Source organism: Humulus lupulus, chromosome 6 (assembly GCF_963169125.1).
Source record: "Humulus lupulus chromosome 6, drHumLupu1.1, whole genome shotgun sequence".
Lineage (NCBI taxonomy): Eukaryota > Viridiplantae > Streptophyta > Magnoliopsida > Rosales > Cannabaceae > Humulus > Humulus lupulus.
The window spans coordinates 212,318,661-212,339,955 of NC_084798.1; the positions used below are offsets into that span (position 1 = coordinate 212,318,661).

The 21,295-nt window shown below is 31.6% G+C and overlaps 1 protein-coding gene across 1 annotated transcript; it reads right to left on the bottom strand.

Annotated features, from left to right (window-relative positions):
- Positions 1–11,553: 11,553 nt before the first annotated feature.
- Positions 11,554–15,093, bottom strand: LOC133783159 (polyphenol oxidase I, chloroplastic-like). The gene is made up of 2 exons (XM_062222705.1): positions 14,852–15,093; positions 11,554–13,656 (listed from the first exon to the last, which is right to left on the bottom strand). The coding sequence occupies exons 1-2, from the start codon at positions 14,950–14,952 to the stop codon at positions 12,039–12,041; spliced, it is 1,719 nt and encodes a 572-aa protein (XP_062078689.1). The 5' UTR covers positions 14,953–15,093; the 3' UTR covers positions 11,554–12,038.
- Between the last annotated feature and the right edge of the window lie 6,202 nt (positions 15,094–21,295).

Genomic DNA, 21,295 nt, shown 5'->3' on the forward strand with positions numbered 1-21,295 from the left:
CCGTCCATGTCACCTATGACAAATCATTGTTCAAGACCTTTGAAGAGTCAAAGGGCAACCATGAGATACAAATGGGCAATGAGGGCAAATCCAAGGTACTTGGCAAAGGTACTATTGAAATCTACTTCACCTCCGGCAAGAAAGTTACATTAGTGAATGTACTTTATGTTCCCGAAATGAGTAGAAACTTGGTAAGTGGTGATTTTCTTAGCAAGCCCGGCATTAAAGCCGTTTTGAGTCCGGTAAACTTATACTTACCCAATCAAATGTATTTTTGGGAAAGGGGTACTCTTGTAAGGGTATGGTTAAATTGTGCACCAATGATGTAACTTTCAATGTTATTAATAAAAATGCTAATTCTGCCTATACTGTTGAGTATGATTCTTTATTTTTGTGGCATTTTAGACTATCGCATATAGGTTTTTCAACCATGAAAAGAGTAGTAAAATGTGGTATGATTGCATGCAATATTAAAAACTATGGTAAATGTGAAACATGTGTTAAGGAAAAAATGATTAAGAAACCATTTCCTAGTGTAGAAAGATCATCTAATTTACTAGATTTAATCCATAGTGATCTTTGTGAATTAAATAGTGTTTTAACTAGAGGTGGTATAAGGTATTTTCTTACTTTTATAGATGATTTTAGTAGATATACCTATATAGAGTCCCAGAATTTACTTAGCTAGTTAGATAGTAGTAGTAGCAGCAGTAGCAGTAGCAGTAGCAGTAATAATTAGTAATAGTTATAGTATGTTCATTATTGTGGATTTTGGTTCAAGCCGGGACTTAGTTGGAAACTCATAGCAACAATTATGGATTTTATAAGTTTAACCTATAGTTTAAGAATATTAATTATAACATAAGGTTTGATTAATATTGCTAGTTATTAATATGATAATTATTATAATCTAAGGTTTAGATAGAGCCAAAAAGAATATGACACTTGTCATGAGTATGGTTATTCCTAAGATTTAGATAGAATTAATAAGATCATGACACTTGTCGTGTGCATGTTTATTTAAGGATTTAATTATAGTTAAAATAAAAGAAAGTTCAAGAAAACTCTAGAATCTTCCAAGACCATTAGGAGCATGACATTTGTCACAATCTTGTTTATTTGAGGATTAGATTGTTATTTAGATAATTAAATAGATTTTCCGTAACTTTAAGGTACTGTAACTTCGACCTATTTTTGACCCAGTTATGTTATGAATTTCGGAAAATATTATTTCTATAAAGTTGTAGATAATTGAATTAGCTTTCTAACAGTATAAAGACGGTCTAAATTGGAGTTCTATAGCTCCAGTTATGTTGATTTTACTGCAGATGAGTTTAGAGTTACGAGATTTAGGGAGTTAGAAGTTAAGATTCTATTTGTTTTTATTATTTTGTTTTTAATTTTAAAAATCAATCTTTGACTCATTAAACCTCTCTCTGTACAATTTGACCAAGTCCTAAGCCTTTGACTGAAGAATATTCAAATATTTTCAATTAAAATCATTATTTTTATTCAAAGCCAAAAAGAAGATTTTTATTCCTAGAACTTTATAAATAGGACTTAGCACCCAACCGTGTCACTTACTCTTCAGCTGTGATCAGACTCCAAGGTGTTAGTGAGAACATAAGAGTGATACACTTGGGTGGGAAAGGAAAAAAGCTTATCATTCTTAAGCTTTATCAAACACTTGGGAAGTAAGGATTAGAGTATTTCGGTATTGAAGTTAGGCCAATCCATAAGGTCAATAAGGGTACCATTATTCTTAAGTTCAATTCTGTGTAATTCCTTAGTCTTTTTAGTTTATATTTAGGTTCTAACTTTTGTTATGGTTTTGTGGTTATGTTTTTAAGTTCTTTGAATTTAAGGTGTCTTTTCGGTAAGATTTCTCTTGATGGTTTAGTTCTATTCTTTTCCTCTCTTTCCTTTAGAAATACTCACTATTCTATTGCTGGTTTTAGGAGTGTTCCAAGTCCCGCATTTGTTCTCAATTATCCCGATTTTGGTAAGGAAAATAGGATAGAATTTCGTATGCTTATATGATATGTTATGCTTATGTTATATGTTATGTTATCTTATGTTGTGTTATGATATGTTAACATTATGTATAGTATGATATTAGACCTTGGGTATATGACTTGTCTAGCTAGCAAGCCCCAATTATTTATGGGCATATGACTTGCTTGGCTAGCAAGCCCCACAAATCTATTGGGCATGTGACTTCCTTAGTTAAACAAGCCCCAAGTAGTATGATGGCCATTGTAGTAGTATATGACATATGTTTATGGTATGCTTATAGTATATGTTTATGATATATATTTTTTTCATATGTTATGATATGATTTTATGGGTATGTTATGGTGTTAGTAGTTTTTCCTTGCTGGGCATTAGGCTCATTCCTTTATTTTTAGTGTGATGCAGGAAAATGAATATGGAAGGTGGTAGGATTCTTGGTAGCTTGGCTTGTGTGTTGAGGATGGATGGAATGTGTGGACTACGTGTCGATCGAGGATGAAGTTATTTATTTTTAGTCTTTTAAATCATGTTTTTCCGCATTTAGTTTTGTAAACAATTTTCTTTAGTTTAAAATTATGTTTTATGTTTTAAACAATGGGTACCCATGCCACATTTTCTATTATTATGTATTTGATACAATATTTTGAGATTTAATAAAGTTATATTATTTCTTATGTATCTTTCCCAAAATAGTAGCTATGACTAGTAGTTCTAATGGTCCAAGGTCTTAGAAATAGTTGGGTCATTACAACCTATGTGTTTCTTTTAAAGCATAAAGATGAAACTTTTGATGCTTTTAAATTGTATAAATTAGAAGTTGAAAATCAACTAAATAAAAAGATTAAGGTGCTAAGAAGTGATAGAGGAGGAGAGTACTTCTCTAATGAATTCAATACATTTTGTGAAGAAAATGGTATAATTCATGAGTGCACTGCACATTATACACCACAACACAATGGTGTTGCCGAAAGGAAAAATAGGACTTATCTAGAGATGATAAATTCTATGTTGGTTCTAAGTTGAACTTCAACTTATGAGGTGAAGCTCTTTTAACCGCTTGTCACATTCTTAATCGAATACCGATGAAGAAAAATGAGATATCTCCATATGAGTTATGGAAAGGAAGAAAACCCAACATAGGGTACTTCAAAGTGTGGGGGTGTCTTGCATATTGCAAGAAAAACGAACCTAATAGAACAAAGTTAGGTTCAAGAGCCATAAAGTGTGCTTTTGTTGGTTATGCCAACAATAGTAAAGCTTATAGGCTATTAGACTTAGAGTCTAATATTGTGATTGAATCTAGAGAAGTTGAATTTTTTGAGAATATGTTATGTGACAACAATTCTCAAGCTTCAACATCTCTAAAGGAGAATTTCTTATATGAGAATAATTCTCAAGCTTCTACATCCAAAGTTGATTCTCAAGAGGAGAATTCTCAAAAGGATGTAAAGCAACCCTTTGAACCTAGAAGAAGTCAAAGGCTTAAAAATCATAAAAGTCTAGTAGTGGATGAGACAGATTCTCAACGAATTTCATTCTACATGGTAGAAGGAAATAGAGAGGAAGTTATTAGGAAAATTCCTATTGTACTTTTCGTTGAGGATGATCCTAAAACTTATAGATAAGCTATGCAATCAAGAGATAGTGCATTTTGGAAATAATCCATCAATGATGAGATGGATTCATTCTTTCCAATAACACTTGGGAATTGGTAGACCTCCCACTGGGGTCTAAGCCAATTGGGTGTAAGTGGGTATTTAGGAGAAAATACCACACTGACGACACTATCCAAACCTTTAAAGCTAGATTAGTAGCTAAAGGGTTTAGGCAAAAGGAGGGTATCGATTATTTCGATACTTATGCGCCTGTTGCAAGAACAACTTCTATAAGAATTTTGTTCACTTTAGCTTCTATACACAACTTGTATGTTCATCAAATGGATGTCAAAACGACAATCCTTAATGGTGACCTCAATGAGGAGATCTATATGGAACAACCCGAAGGGTTTGTCCTACCAAAATATGAACATAAAGTTTGTAGACTTGTAAAATCCTTATATGGATTGAAACAAGCTCCTAAGCAATGACATGAGAAATTTGATCAAGCCATCATGTCTAATGGGTTTAGACATAACAATGGAGACAAGTGTTTGTATTCCAAAACTTGTAAGGGTTATGTGATCATTGTTTGCTTATACGTGGATGACATGCTTATTCTAAGTAATGGCATGAAAGGGATAGAAGAAACGAAGATGTTTCTATCATCAACCTTCAAGATGAAAGATCTTGGAGAAGTTGACACCATACTTGGTATCAAAGTAAAGAAACATAGTGGGGGTTTTGCGTTAGGGAAAGCCCACTATGTTGAGAAAGTATTGAACAAATTTAACCATCTCAAGGTTAAAGATGCCAATACTCCATTCGATCATAGTGTAAAACTAGAGAAGAATAAAGGAAGAGCAGTGACTCAATTGGAGTACGCTAGTGCTATAGGGAGTCTAATGTACGTTGCCCAATGTACTAGACCTGATATAGCATTTGCGGTAAGTAAACTTAGTAGGTTTACAGGTAATCCAACTGTGGATCACTGGAGGACAATTGGAAGAGTCTTAGGTTATCTCAAGAAAACCAAAGGACTAAGCCTTCACTACTCCAAATTTCGTTCAATTTTAGAAGGATATACAGATGCAAGTTGGATATCCAATCTTGGGGACAACTTGTCCACAACTGGTTGGGTATTTACACTTGGTGGAGGTGCAATTTCTTGGGGTTCCAAGAAACAAACTTGTATATCTCATTCCACTATGGAAGCAGGGTTCATAGCTCTAGCTGCTATCGGCAAAGGGGCCGAATGGTTAAGGGATCTGTTGATAGAGATTCCCCTAATCAAAGAGAATGTATCTACTATATCGATACATTGTGATAGCCAAGCGACATTGGCTAGAGCATACAACAGAGTGTATAATGGGAAGTCTAGACATATTAGTCTAAGACATGGATATGTAAGATAATTGATTCAAAGAGGAGTCATCTCAATATCATATGTGAGAACAAGTGAAAATCTGGCAGATCCTTTCACTAAGCCACTAACGAGGGATTTAGTGGCTATATCATCTCGAGGGATGGTACTTGTGTGTTACCAAATGGAGGGTTAAAACCGAAAGGTTTTTTTTATAGAATTCAGTCTTGTAAAGACAAGTATTTTTGGTAACAAAATACTGTAAGAATTCTACCTATATGGACCTAGGGGTGGTGCCGCCTCTCATGAGAATTGGGAGTATTCTCAAGAACGTCCATGAATGGAAAGTACACATGGCCATTAACAGTGCAAAGCGAGACACAGAGGTCTCAAGTGAACATCGCAAAGGTGTGTGTGTTATCACCAATTTGTTATCATGAAAAGATGGTTCAATGCCTAGTGCAACCAAATTTTCGACAAATTTTGTGAAAATTACACTATAGTAAAGTTCAAGTTGAAAAACACTTTGCTTTATGCACTAATGCAATGTGTTGACCCTCGTTTTGGTCAACTGACACGGAGTCAAATGCTTGATGTGATAGAAAGTATTGAAATAGACCTAATGGAAAGAACAGTAAACGACACAACAAATTATAGTGGTTCGGCCCTACGAATTGGTAATGACCTACGTCCACTTAAGCTATTATTGATATTGATTCTCAAAGGAGTGATCAAAGAACTAGGGTTCTTCGAGTTTCACAAGCCTTAGAGGAATGAATAATACAATTGAAAGATAATAGCTATAATTCTCTTGTAAAGCATAAACTCAAATTAGCCAAAAATCCCTTCCTTGAGCTATTTTTCTCTATTTGTAGGCTCAAGGAGGATTACACAAATTTGTTACAGATATTCTTTTCTAATTAATCGGATAATCAGGAATCATGGGAGATAATATCGGATATGATTACAATTGCACAAGATCTTCTCAAAATATACGGAGTATACGACCAAGTTGGTCGTATATAAAATCCAAATGTTATGTCAAGGGAATCTCCCTGGTCGATGGTCGAACAGAACCTCTGCCAGGTGTCAACCATGCGTTAAAAATGTTTGCCACGTCATCCACGCCTGCTCTTTGGATAACACAATGACTCATATAAGAGAGAGTTCTTATTTAATCAAGTGGGGGATATGTTATATTTCAAAATATAATGATTGATTAAATAAGTGTTACAATAGATAAATATTTAATTTAGTGGGGGAATGTTATATTATTTTATAATATAATGTAATATTATATTATAATATTTTAGATTAAATAAATGTGACAAAGAGTGTCACATATTGTAACATATAATAGAGAGTTACAATATTTAGATATATAAGATATATCCAAATAATGTAACATATTTGATGTTACAAATTTGTAACTTCCAAATATTACCCTTTATTGTGTAAATTTGTTGTTACACAATATTGAGATGAATTTCATAAAGCCATATGTGAAATGGCTGTTAGAGATATGATTTTAACCCCAATAATGTGTTAGATAATATATATTATTGCTCAATGGAATTATGGAAAAACCAAATACAACTCTATGCAAAAATACAATGGACAAGATAATATTTATTAAATAAGTACTACAACTCAATTGCTCAAAATACAAGTAAATAAAAAGATGTAGAAGAAGAAGATTACAAACTCAATACTTATAACAATACAAGTAAATAAGAAGAACAAGAGGAACAAAAGAATGAAAACACAAACAAACTCTCACACAACCAAAGTGTAGAGTAGTGGGGATCACCAACTTGAACAAGGTTCAAGACCTTTGTCCAAAAGCTTATTTCCCCCTATTCTCTAAGCACTAAGGGATCTCTCTAGGAAATAGCTCTCTGGAATTATCAAGCCTTTTGGTGTATTTTTCAGCCAAGTGCTTTGTGGATGAAAAATAGTGTGTCATACAAGTGAGCATTAGGCTCCTATTTATAGAGTTTGAGATACCCCTTTGAATTTCAAATTCCACCAACCCCCATGGCTGTTACCAATGTTTAATTGGATGTTTTATGGAATTAAAATAGAGATTTGGGAGTTACTTGGCTATTGGAAACGTTCAAAATTGGATAAAAAGCGAAATTCAAAGAAACTGTCAGCCACTAGGGCCGCGACGCTTGTTCCAGGCGCCGCGGCGCTCAGTCAAGTTCAGCCACTAGGGCCGCGGCGCCTGTTCCAGGCGCTGTGGCGCTCAGTCAATTTCAGCAACGAATTTTTCAGTTTTTTTCCAAAACGTTCCAATTTATTCCCACTTGATTTTGTAACTTCCATACACAATATGGGAGTTAAAATCACATCTCTATCAGCCATTTCTCATATGGCTTTATGAAATCCAATCTCAAATGTGTAACATATAATATACACATTATTGGGTAATATTTGGGAGTTACAAATTCGTAACTGATTTTGTAACTCCAAAATATGTCACATTTGGACACACACATGTGTCCAATTTTGTGACTCTCAATTATATGTTACAAGATGTGACAAATCACATTTGTGTGACAAATCACATTATGTCACATTATTTAATCTAACATTATATTATTTAAAATAATATAACATAATGTGTTTTGGGAGTTACAAAATCATTTGGGAGGGTTTGGAACCGTTTGGAAAAACAACACATTTTTAAGTGCTGAAATTGGTCGGTGGCCGTGGCCAGGCCAAAAACTGACCAATTTTTTCAGTTTTTTCAATCTTTGTTGAACGGCTCAAAAAACCCAAATTACTCCCAAATCTCATTTTTAATTCCATATTAATCCAATTAAATATTGGTAACAGCCATGGGGGTTGGTGGAATTTGAAATTCAAAGGGTGTCTCTAAACTCTATAAATATGAGCCTATAGCTCACTTGTAAGATATAACATTTCTATCCATTAGAGCACTTGGCTAGAAACACATTGAGGCTTGATTATTCCAGAGAGCATTTCCAATATCTGTGAGAGATCCCTTAGTGCTTGAGTTAGGGAGAAATAAACTTTTGGACAAAGGTTTCAAACCTCGTTCACGTTGGTGATCCCCAACACTCTTCACTTTGGTTGTGTGAGTGAGAGTTCTTAGTTCATTGTTCTTATTCTTGTTCTTTTATTCTATTGCTTTTCATTTCTTCTATTATTCTATATTTACTCTTTTACATGTATCTTTTGTTTTAGAGTTGTAATCTCATCTATATCTTTCATTCTACTACTTCTAGTTTATTTGTATCTTTTTGTCTTAGAGTTGTATTTTCTATTTCTATCATCTTCTACCTCTTTCTCTATATTTACATGTAATTTTTGTCATAGAGTTGTAACATTTTTTAATCAATAATATTTAGTTTAGAGTTGTAATTATCTTACCTATTTCCATTGAGGCAAATACATATTTTCCTAACAGAGAATGATCGGTCCTTTAATCCCTTAGCGATCACCTAGTCATAACCAATTATGGAATTTCGTTAATAAAATCAATAATAAAAGGTTCTTGATCTAAAATCTCGCTCCTGGGACCTTGAATCGTACTAAAACGGTTAGTAGATTCGATCCCGAGCCTTAGGAATTGTAACCCCGAGCCAAAAAACCCTCAAAAGTACCCAAAATAGTTACCTGGAAAAACAGGGCAGCGCTACAGCGCTGCCCCCAGGCGCCATGGCGCTACAAGCAGGGCTTCTATGCCCTGGACAACGCTGTAGCCCATCCTTGGGCGCTATAGCGCCAAAACCAAGGTGTTTCAGCCCTAGTTTTTCCCCTTCGAGTTCTCCAATTTCCAAACTTCAAAAGCTGAATCCAAACCTCAACCAAATTCACAAATGAACCCAAAAACCCATTCTACAAGTCCTAGGCATCAAAATCCAATCAAACTTTGCCAAAAACTTCATTGAATTCACAACTATCAAATCCAAAATTCCGACTGAAAAATAGAGCATAAACCAGAGTTTCAGAATATAATGTTCATGTAAGTACGAGGTCGAACCTATGGGAGTTGACTAACATCAAAAGAAACTATTTCAAACAAAGCAAGAATATTCTAACCTAGTTCCAAATATTTGATGAGATTTTGTTTTAGAAAAATAAAAGACAAGTAATAAAAAGATTTAAGATTAAATAGAAAAATGGTTTTCAAATGATATATGTAAAATAAGATTATTAAGATATTAGAATCCACAAAATGCAAGTTAAATAGTATTTATAAGTATATTGATTCCCAAATTTAGATATAGTTGAAATAAATCACACTATATTTTTTCAAAATACATTTTCTATTCAAGCACAAGTTACTTTTTCAAAAAGGTAGGATTTTTCTTCACTTATAAAAGATATAATTTCTAAGCATTAGTTGTGTTACAACCTAATGAAACTACAAAAAATCAAAGAGATTATGTTTAGGAAAAATATGATACTTATGCTCTAAGAATTAGATATGAACAATTTAATGAAAAACATTTAATCAAAGAATATCATATTTTTTGCATAATGAAGAACTAAGTGTAATATGCTTTAACACTCAATAATAGATGAAAAATGCATATCTTTGATAGAAAAATCCATAAACAATGTTGTACAAATGGGAGATCAACATACAACAAAAAAAATACTATCTAGTTACATTTTGCTTCATTATCATCTTAATAACCTTTGAAAAAGATTAGAAGCTCATAACTAGATTGAAATAAAAATTACAAAATAACATACTTGACATGCTCTTCAAAAGATGAAAATGGTAGAGAAAATAGTGAAAAGAAGAGAGAAAAATATGAAGTGTGGAAGAGGTTGAAAAGATGAAGAAGAAGAGCTCCCCAAATGGTCTTACAAGACTCTATTTATAGGAAAAATATGGAGATTAAATTAATCAAATTAAAATAAATAAATTGATTAATTTAATTGTGTTGGGAAGTGGTAGGATAAATAGAGTAAGTGTAAGAGTATTGGAAAGATGAAATGTTTGGTTGGGTAAAATATTAGTGAAAAGGTAGGGTAAAAAAATAAATTAGGAATATTTATTTAGGTAAGAAAAATAGGGAAGAGTAAATTGATATTTGAGTGAAAGGAAAAAAATATTGGGAATAAAAATGTGACTTTTTGGTCTTTTTGGTGGCTGTTTGGTGCTGAAGAGGCAGCAGGCATGTTGGGCCTGTGTTGGGCTTCGGTGGAATTGGGCAAGCAACTTGGGCCTTGGCTTCATGCGGCTGATGGAGCAACGCTGGGAGAAGCTTTGGGCAGGGGTTGATTGCTTCACGTGAGGCAGGCGTTGGTGAGGATGCTATATGCTGAAGGCTGGGCATATGTGATATGTGCATATGTGCATATGTTGATGTGCTGGCATGTGGATGAAGGCTTGGGCAGCTGGAAGAAGCAATTGCATCATGTGATGCTTGGCTGGACAGGTGGAGTCAACGTGGGAAGGCAGGTGGAGGAGCTGCATGGGGCTGTTGGGCTTGGGCCCAAATGAGGCTTTTTATAAATGCCAACTCTTTGTCTTGTTTTCTTGAAAATGCCATATTGTCCTTCATTTTTCTTTCTTTTTAAGAGCATACATTCCCTACAAAATAAATATAAAATAAATCATAATACAATATTTTCAACTATAAAATAAATCAATTTAATTCTTTGAAAATATTAATTATAACTTAATTTATATTTTACATTTAAGTTCAATAATACAACATTTTTTTACCACTAACTTAACAATAATAATTCAAATAATTAACTACAACATCTTACAACAAAATACTTATAAAAACACACAAAAATCTAAAAAATTAAAATAAACCTAAGAAATTCAAAATTACTTAAAAACTTAATAAATTACTTAAAAACTCAAGAATTAAGCAACAGTTAGCACATAAAAAGTGGTAAAATAACTCTATTTTATAGAGTTATCAATGGATGAATTCTTACCTCAAGCTCAAGATTAAACCCTCTTCAATGGTAGAACACAATCCTAAATCTTCAAGGCTTGATTCCCTAGCTTGAATCCTCAATTGGAGTTTCAAAAATTTCAAAGGAAATGAAGAAAAAGATGATCAGGAGAAGAAGGAAGATACGTGCTATGTTTTGGTTTAGTTCTCTACAACCTTCTATAGTTGAATATATCCTTTGGTCAAATGACCAAAATGCCCCTAGGTTAAGTAAAACACTTCCAAGGCTAGCAAGGGCAAAATCGTCCTTTCCCGTCTATCTCGTTAATTATAATTAACGTCCTTCAATTCTCGTTATTCCCAATATTCTCAAATAGTAATAAATCATATCCGATTACCCTATAATTCCCGGTAATGTACTAATCATCAAATTACCCCGAGACTCACCCCGAACCTAGTAAATTAACCCCGTTATGACCAAACCACTAACTTACATTCAAAGATCGTCTCATGCTAAATAGCTCGAGCAAGTCCACATTATAATGTGACCTCATCAATAAATTACCAACATGCATGAAAATATACAAATATGCCCTCAAAGGGCCAAATTACCAAAATACCCTTAAAATGAAAAGTGGACCCACATGCATGCATTTATCATCATATAATAATATAATTCACATAATCATGTATAAAATCATTTAATGGCATAATAAATCAATTATGGCCCTTCCAACCTTCTAATTCGACCATTAAACCTCATTAGGGATTTTGGAGCATTACAAGGACATTCTTCTTCCCTGTTCATCAGGCTCAGGATGGGTCTGGATCTCTTTGAGGGAGCCCATGGACCCATTATGTCATGCCATGTGTCCCGGGGGAAAACAAGGATAACAGTACTCATTACATGTTTTAAGGGTAGCACACCTAACAAAAATAATAAAGAGTGATAAAAAAACAAACAAAACAAAACAATCTTTTTCTAATGGCTAAATCTTTTTCTTGGCTAAATAATAAAAACAAATTTGTTCAACAAAGTTGTTGTCAAAGTGATATGAACTTCCTTCTTGATTCTCATTCTCCATATCATGAGCTTTTTGTGACGCATATTTCAAAGAAACCATTATTTCAACACATATTCGAGCTAATTAAGAAGATAACTAATCATATTTATCTCATGTAATCAATTCGAACTCCATCAATTGTAATGCCAACACATGAGCTAGTTTTAGGCAAAATAGTCACCCAAATACTGTCATCTCCATCCACCTCCAAATCGTTCAATAATTCTGATATTCCTAACTTCAAATTAGACTTCCTATTTGCATCACTTGTTTTAATCCTCATAGGTGAATGAACAAAAGTTCCAGCAAATTCTCTATAAGTTGGTCCCACATTCGTCTCATTTACTAAATTCACGTACACATCAAACTTCACTTTTGCATCCCCTTTAGTTTTGATTCCATAAACCACAAGAACCTCCTCTTCTTCTTTGATCTCCTCTATAGATCGATAAGGTTTGGGCCTATAAACCTTTACTGTTATAGGGTGTTCAAGACTCCGACCCTCTAGCTTATTGCTAAACAAATGTAACCTTGAAGTTTCCTTATAATAATTCTCTTGAGCCTTCAATGTATGTTTGGCAATGTTTGGAGACACAAAGGGCTTAGGGCGCTTGTTCAACCATGGAAGATCAGTCTTCTCATAAGTATACCCTAGCTTAGTTGTATTCAAAACATCTGAAACTTTAATCTTCACGAGTTGGAGATTCTCATCATAGAAATAGAAATATGATTTGAGCCAGACAGTATCATTTATGGGTAAGTACATACCATGAATGTCTCTCCAAACATCCCAAATTCGATCAATATTTGCATGGTGTGAATAGAAGCATGGATCCCAACCTGCCGAATAGAAAGCTCCCATGTTCTCCTGTTGAGGATTCGAAGCAAGCCCAACCCATGTGTGGACAGTGTTGTGTGGCGCCATTTCGACAGTGCCAGGTCCATCACAAAACCCATCCTTACCTGGATACAAAGGGCATCCCATAAAAAGCTCAGGCCTCTTTGCAGCAGCGATAACTTGGTTATACATGAATGCTAAATTGGCATCAACTTGTTCTTCTCTTTCTAATATAATTCCTGTTTCATCATAGTTCAAGTCAACAACGCGGCTATAATGTGAAGGTTCTCGTTGTGAATCAATGAAGGGTTCTTTAAGAAACATCTTTGGGAAAATCATTGAGTTAGGATTATCCCAATTCCAAAACGGCAAAGCAAAGGTGTCGTCTCCTATTAAGCTGCCAAGAATTCGCTCGTGGAAGTACATGTACATGCGGTGGTAAGGGTAGAAGAGCCACTGACGATGGATATTAATTGTGGCGGATGAGAATTTCTGGTCATACGCACCAGTGCAGAAGATACAGTGGAGTAATGCTTGGCGAGAGAAGCTTCGAGGATCACTATGGGGAAGAGACTTCATGATGGTGAGAGCTTTAGTGTATTTAGCAACATATGCACTATCTAGGAGGTGTACTGGGCGACGGACTCGAAGCCTTGACAATTTTGAAGGATATTGAAAATCAATGGGCACATCGGTTGCTTTGTCCGAGGGTGGAGGGCAACAATTGACTAGGAGGTCTGTTCGACCATATGAGTCGTGACATGACGTTAAGTTAGGACTAATCTCACTCGCCATGTTGGCCTCGTAAAAGTTGGTAACATTATCATTGCTTGATGGTTTTCTATCATGGCTTCGTACAATGTTTAGGATTGCTACTTTTAGTTCCCTGAAAGTGAAAACAAGTTTAAAGTCTATTAGGAGAAAATAAAAATAATAATAAAAAAAATTAAATGTATACCTTCAATGGCTATAAATTCACAGTCACTACATTTCAAAAATAAAAAAATTGTATCTTTAAAATTTGAGATAGCGAGTTGCATATTTTGTGACCTAGATTTTATAAACTGATCTTAACTATTGACTAAAATTGAATCACTAAAATCTATATGAGCTTTAAATAAATATTTGCATAATCATTCCTAATTTTACTAAATCTAACAATGCTACTAAAATTGTAAAGGGTGACTCTATTAACACCTTTATTTTACTCTATCCCAACTTAATTAATTATTACTAAATATATTTATTAAATATTAACAAATAAAATTTAATTATTTAGCACCTTTAAAAAATATAATATATCAGTTAATATATTAATTAATTTATCATTTTGAAGAAATTAAATTTGTAATAATATATTTTCTATAGGTATACAAATGTTTTACAAATAATTTTGATTTTGTTAAAATACTTTTTAAAATTTTTAATTATTTATATTTTTACTTATTTTAAGATAAAAAATAAAATTAAAAATTGTGATTAGGTTTTTTTATTCTTAAACTTTTTTTCATTGAGAATGTAAAAAATATTAATTTTTTTATTAAAAAAACAATAAATATTTATAGTGGTGGATTTTCAAATATGGAGTAATATCAAACAGCTAGAAAAGAATTAGTTCATAACAAAAAAGATATAAATATAAAGTATGTGATTACAGACATGAAGCAGATTAAATTTTGTTTGGAGAAGAGTATATATATGATCTCCCCTTACTGAATGATATATATATATGTATATCACTTTTATTTCAATTAATTAATTTACCCTGAAATATTTCACCAAAAATGAAAAAGATTGTTATTAAATTAAATAAAAGATTGTTATTCTGAAAAGTTATTTTCAGACAAGCTTCTAAAAAGTTCTTTTGAATTAAAAACAAAGTATCTTTTAATTTTTAAAACTACAAATAGCTCAAAAAAGCTTAGTCAAATGGAATCTTAATTATGTACGTATTAGCTTTTTATTTATTTATTTAGTTTTGATTATTCCCTTATGTCACAATCAAATAGTACATGTGTAAACACATTTTATTAAAAATTAAGAAACTAATGACTACATATCAAAAATAGAAACATACATACCAAAGGTCGTTGGAGCTAGTGACGATGAGGAGAGTCACCGGAGGTAAGGCTACTGCCATGAACGCCAGTAGAACTACACAACTGCATTTTTGGGCAACCATATTTGCTTCTTCACAGTTTATAAAACCATGAACAAGAAGAAGAAGAAGAAGAAGAAGAAGAAGTTCAATGTTGTCAATAGTGTGCAAACATAATCTGATTATAAAAGCTCCAAAAATTCAAAATGGGGTAGTCCTAGTCCAGCTGAGCTGACAAGTTGCTTCATCATTAAAAATGGGAAGACAAACCAATAAAAAATAAAAAAAGTGGGCCTGATAGTTGTACTGGACAAAAGAATCACTGGACGTACGATATTTATTGGCCACGCAGCTAGAGTCAAGAAGGCGTGCATGTATATATTATCTATAAAAACATAAACGTGCATGTATATTAGCCACGCACTGAGAACATCATGAACAGTTTTCTTGACTCGTGAAAAGTTTTTTGCACGATTTTTTTTATGACTTTGTATATTGTAGCTATTTAGAGCATCATGCAAATTTCAGAAAATTCTGAATAGTTTACAGTACCGGAAACTAAGTTTAAACATGTTGCACGCGTGACTAATTTTCTTTATGCGCGTGAAATGCAACATGTTTGAACCTAGTTTTTGGTATTGTAAACTATTCAGAATTTTCTGAAAATTTGCAGGATGCTCTAAATAGCTACAATATACACGGTCAAAAAAAAAAAATCGCGCCGAAAAATATTTACGGGTCGAGAAACACTAAGAGCCCTATCAGTAGGACTTAAAATGAAGCCCCTATAGAATAATTATCCTACATAAATGAGAAATGAGGATCAAAATATGTATGCACTTAAAAATAATTTAGCCGACATAATTGTAAAAGTTTGTAAAAGAATGACTAAAATGTATAAATAGTGAGAGTTAAAAACTCAAAAGGCAGGTTATAGTACTATAAATACATAAACAAGGGTCAAAATATATTTGAACATAAAAATAGTGTTTTTTTTTTTTTTAGCAGCTGTCTTTATGTTTTATATTTTGTAACACTGAGGTCCCAAAAAATTAATATTGTATTAGTTATGCCTCAAATATTTTCAAATCATATTATTTAGGTTCTTAAATATTATTTTTTTATTTCAAAATACATAAATAAAATATAAAAAATGATGAATGAGTCTTAAAAAAAATTGAGCCACTTAATTTATAACAATATCAAATTGAAAAAAATATATTTTTATGACATTTTAAAAATATTTAATGATTTTATAAATTAAAATAATTTGGTAAAATTCACATGAATTTGTGCTTCGAAATTGAGCACGTATCCTCATCATGTACGAAGCTAGATTATTACAACCTTGATTAATTATATAAATATATTTATTTACCAATGAGAGGCACATCATCATCAAGGTAACAAAGACGACAATGGAGAAGCCAGCGGCAGTTTAGCTTTTTTTAATCAATGTAATTTTTATATAGTTTGAGTTTTATATTAAATTTTAATTTTATTTAATTATTAAATTGATTTTTAAAATTATAATTATATAAAGATGAGTTTTTAAATATTTAAATGAATTTTTTAAAATAAAAAATATCCATTTGGACCAACCAGAAGCCGCCACATAGACGTTTACCTGGTATTTAACGACCAGGTGCTTACGGGTGCCAAAAAATATTGACGGAAAATATTTTAGCCGGAAAAAAAAAATTAAGTATTTAAGTATGACAATCTATCAAATTTAAGTATTTTTAATAACTTCACTACAACGGTGTCCATGTTTGTCCTAGTTGGTGCATAGACTAAATATTAATAAAAAAAAAAGTGAAAATGATAAACAAAAACAGAAAAAATTTGAGGGACCCTCCCAGCTGGCTCAAAACTCAAAAGAAAAACATGTGTTCCTGTGCTACTAGTATTTATTTTTAATTTTGGGTATTTATAACAATTTATAACAATTAATAAATAAGTCACAGTGTGTGGTCACTTTCTACTCCATATACTCACATCAGTATTCCTCAAATTTCAAAGCAATGAATTAGAAGGGTAGAATGGGAATGGGAATGGAATAAGAATAGGAATGTGAATGATATTAAATTGTTGGTTTGGTGTATGAATGTAATGTAATAAGTAGTGTATTGACAAAAATATTCTTACTTTGTATTTTATTTTAAATATTTAATAAAAATATTTGCAACAAAATTGTCATTTAACTTTCTTTTTCAAATATTATTTTGGAAATGATTCGTTTCCGATGGTTTTAGAGTGGAATGAAAACTCCACTAAACATAACAACTATTATTCCTATGAATTCCAATATTGCCATGCTTTGCCATTCCACTACTTTAGTGGCTCAACTTTTTGAACCTAGGGTTACTCTAGCAATAAATACAATCTTATATCTCAGCCTCAATTTGGGCTTAGTTTGTAAATTCAATACTTGGTCTAAAATTTATCTTAGTATCAGATTATGTCAAGCAAAACTAAACATAATAGCATTTGTTGTATTTAATTCACATAGTAACAACATTGATAACCACGTGTCATCATCTTATTCATTTATTTCTTGTATTCATTTAGGTGAGTATATATATAGAGATGTAATACTTTCTTATTAAGAAGAAAAAACATAACGTAAGTGAATGCAAACAAATATTGCTTCAAAAAAAAAAAATCACCAAAAACAAATATTGGAGAGACAAGTGTATAGTAGTTATTGGATAATTCTTTATTTTGTCCATGTTTATAATACCTTCATTTTGTGTACACTATGAACAGCCCAAGATTAGGTCTCGTTTACATTTAAAGTTAGATATTTCTTTTCTCACACAAAAGAAATTTGGTAACCACGATAAGAGTACTACGATATAATTACATAATTGGGCCTACCTACAAGAAAAATTACAAAAACGTCCAACTTTGCTTGACCACGAGACAAGCCAAAAACAAAATTTTCTTCCTTTTTAAAAAATTTATAAATATTATAAGAAAGGCCCTTATTTTTATTTAAATCCAAATAAGAGAAAATGCACTCTTTTAAAAATGATTTATTTTTTCTTTTTTAAAATTCCAGTTTCAAGCAAAGACTTAACGTTTAAAATATGAGAAAATTATTTATTTTTTCTTTTTTAAAATTCCAATTTATTTTTAAAATGTTATTGTTTGATATACTGCATAATATTATTTAAGTATAAAATTAAAATATACTTTTGGGTCAGTCATGTAATTTATACGTGAATAATAGTGATTGGTTAACTAAATATAAAGAAACTAAAAGTTACTTTTGATGTTGGCCATCTTCTCTAGCAACGACGATAAAACATATGCTTTCCACATATAAATTATCCTTGAAGAGTAGGTCGCAATAATTCTACTTTTGAGCTTAAACGACTGATGGTGTGGGCGAATTTTTTTTAAAAAGTTGTGAAGAAGAGAGGGAAAGGAGAGAGATAATAGCTTGAGAATTGTAATTTGAAAAATGGTATAAAAAAACTTTATAATTGTAAATAAAATCAGCCACATCATTATTGTAATTAAAATGAGAAAAATGTGAAGAAGTTTATATGGAAAAAAATAAACATAATTTTTATATTTATGGGAAAAAAATTAATTATACAAAATATGATAAGTTTTGAATTTTTTTTAAATATGTCAGTTCCATAAAATATAAAAATAAATTACCATAAACATAATTACACAAAACTCTCTCACTTTCTCCCTCATGATATATATAAATATATATATATCTTCTCCTTTCTTCCTCTCTCCTCCCCCATTTGGTTCCTCTTATTTCAGCCCTTCGCCTCCGCCCCTGAAGGCAACACACATCCGCCCTTTGGTTCTTCAGAAACTTTCTTCAGATCTAGTTTTATTATTATTCATTTTGTTGTTCTTCTTCGTTTTTAGATCTGATTTTGCCATTTCAAATATGATTTTGTACTTCATATTTGATTTTTTTTCATCTAAACCTAACTGTAATCGGTTACTATCACAATCTGTTCTGGTTTCTGGTTTTTTTTTTTTTTTTCAGATCTGTTTAAATAACCAGGTACCATGATGCCATATTCTTTTTATTCATATATAATTTTTTTAGACCTAGTTGTAACCGGTTCCGATAACGATTAATTTATATATATATATTTTTGCTTGATTTGATTTTGTTTTCACACATCACTAAGTGAATTTTTTTTCAAACCTAGCTGTAACCGGTTATGATTATGATCAATTTAGATTTTTTGTTTGGATTTTATTTTTTTCTAGGTATGACTAAGTAATCGGTTAGCATCACTGTTACACCCAGATTTCGAGACTTGAGGTTGTAACCTCGAAAGCTGGATCCGTCAGGGGTGAGTTCGAGATGGTCAAAATACATGCTCGTAACCTAGATACCGAACCTTCAAAGCAGGTGGCAACCTCGAAGATGGGCGGCCTCGAAGTTCTTGCAAGCTCGAAAGACAGAACATCGGAGTACGTCAATTATTAGATGACCTCGGATCAAGTGGCCCGAGATTGGCATAAGTGTGAGCTCGGGGTAAGGCGGCCTCGGTGGTACTTACCCTCTCCGAACTGATTTTGGGAAAACAAGACAACTTGTACTTCACTGAGAGACTTAGACGGACATGGTGCTGATTGCTGACCTCGAACGGCTTAATAGGTCACTGGAAGAGACACAGTCCATGCTTTCAAGAGATATTATTGTTGTAACTTCCCTATAATAAAGGGATATTTATTAGTCAGTTACACACCCCCTGGTCTTCAGGGGACATTTCCTTGTATATAGGAGTTACAGACTTTAAAGCCATTAAATTTATTAATATACAGGATAACTTCCCTGAACGTGTGGGATAGTATTTTGAGACTTCCTCTATACATAGAGAAGTCATGTACCTCTGTAAAGGAGGGAAATTTTGTAATCTGGGGAGAAACTCTGGAGAATTCATCTCTGAAGAATTTCCAGAAATTTCCTAAGTTTTAATAACAAAGACTCGTGGACTAGGCAGAGTTAATTGTTGAACCACGTAAAAAATCCTCCTTGTTTTGTTGTATTTTCAGGCCATAATTATTTACTGTTTACGTGCTCTACATTTCAAGTTGACGAAAAACGGCATCAACAATCACAACTAGTTCTTTTTTTATTTTCAGATCTATTTTTCAAAGTTTTATAAAAAAACCCATATTTGATGTAATTTCCTCAAAAATTTATTGGGATGTATATTTCTCAAAATAAATTAGTGGGCCCAACAAGCTTCGGCAGTATTACTTAGCAGCCTGTAAACATCAATTCCAAAGCCCAATTCTTTTTCACATCATCTGCAATTTTATTTATTTATTTTCAAATTTTAGGAGTGGTCTGGTTTCAATTTTTCATTATTTTAGAGATATTTCTAAAATAAAGTAAGACTTTATTAATCGAAATGAGGGAGGGGCCATGCCAGCTATGGTTCTGTAATAAAATAATTTGGTAAAATTCACTTTAGAAAAGGATGATTTTGTGCTCCAAAATTTAGCACGTATCCTCATCCTGTACGAAGCTAGTTCATTACAATATATATATATTAGATAAAAATAAGTGTAATAGTTTTAAAATTATAAATATATTTATTTAAATATCTATTTAATTTTATTATTTTATAATTATTCCTAATTAAATTTTACTTGATATATATATAAAATATGTATTATGTGTAAATATATAAATGTGCACGTTTTGTTTTCCAAACAAATTGTTTTGTATAGGTGAAGGTGATACTTGAAGATGGACAGCAGTATGAAGGCGATGTTTTAGTTGGCATTTGGTCCAGGTTGGGTAATAAACTTTCTCCATATATATATATATATATAATAAATTGTAAAAACTATATATAATTTATAATAGAATGAATTATAATTTTATAGTATATATAAATATTTATATCAATAATTTTTATATATATAACATTAAAACACAATATTGATATATATATATTTACATAGTTACATGATATATATATGAAATACAATAATATTTAAAAAGAAATTAATAATAGAAATAAAATAAGAATAGAAAAAGTCATACGGTAGACAGTAGTATACATACATTAATTATTTTTAGTTTCTAAGGTATCTCTACTTTGGTAAATTTGATGAAGAAAAAAATTTAATTATTTAAATTATTATAAAATATCTTAAAAATATCATATTTTAATTAATTAATTTTTTTAAGTTTATATTTGTTCTAGTTTTTGAATTTGAGAGTCACAACAAAAAATTATAAATTATATATTTAATATAATATTAAGTTTAAATTTAAGTTTAATTAATTTTTATTTAAGTTATAAATTATATTGTTTTATTATTTTAAAATAATTATTATTATAAAATATCTCAAAAATATATTATTTTAATTTGTTTAATTAATTATTTATACCGTTAAATATAAGAACATTCCGTTAAAATT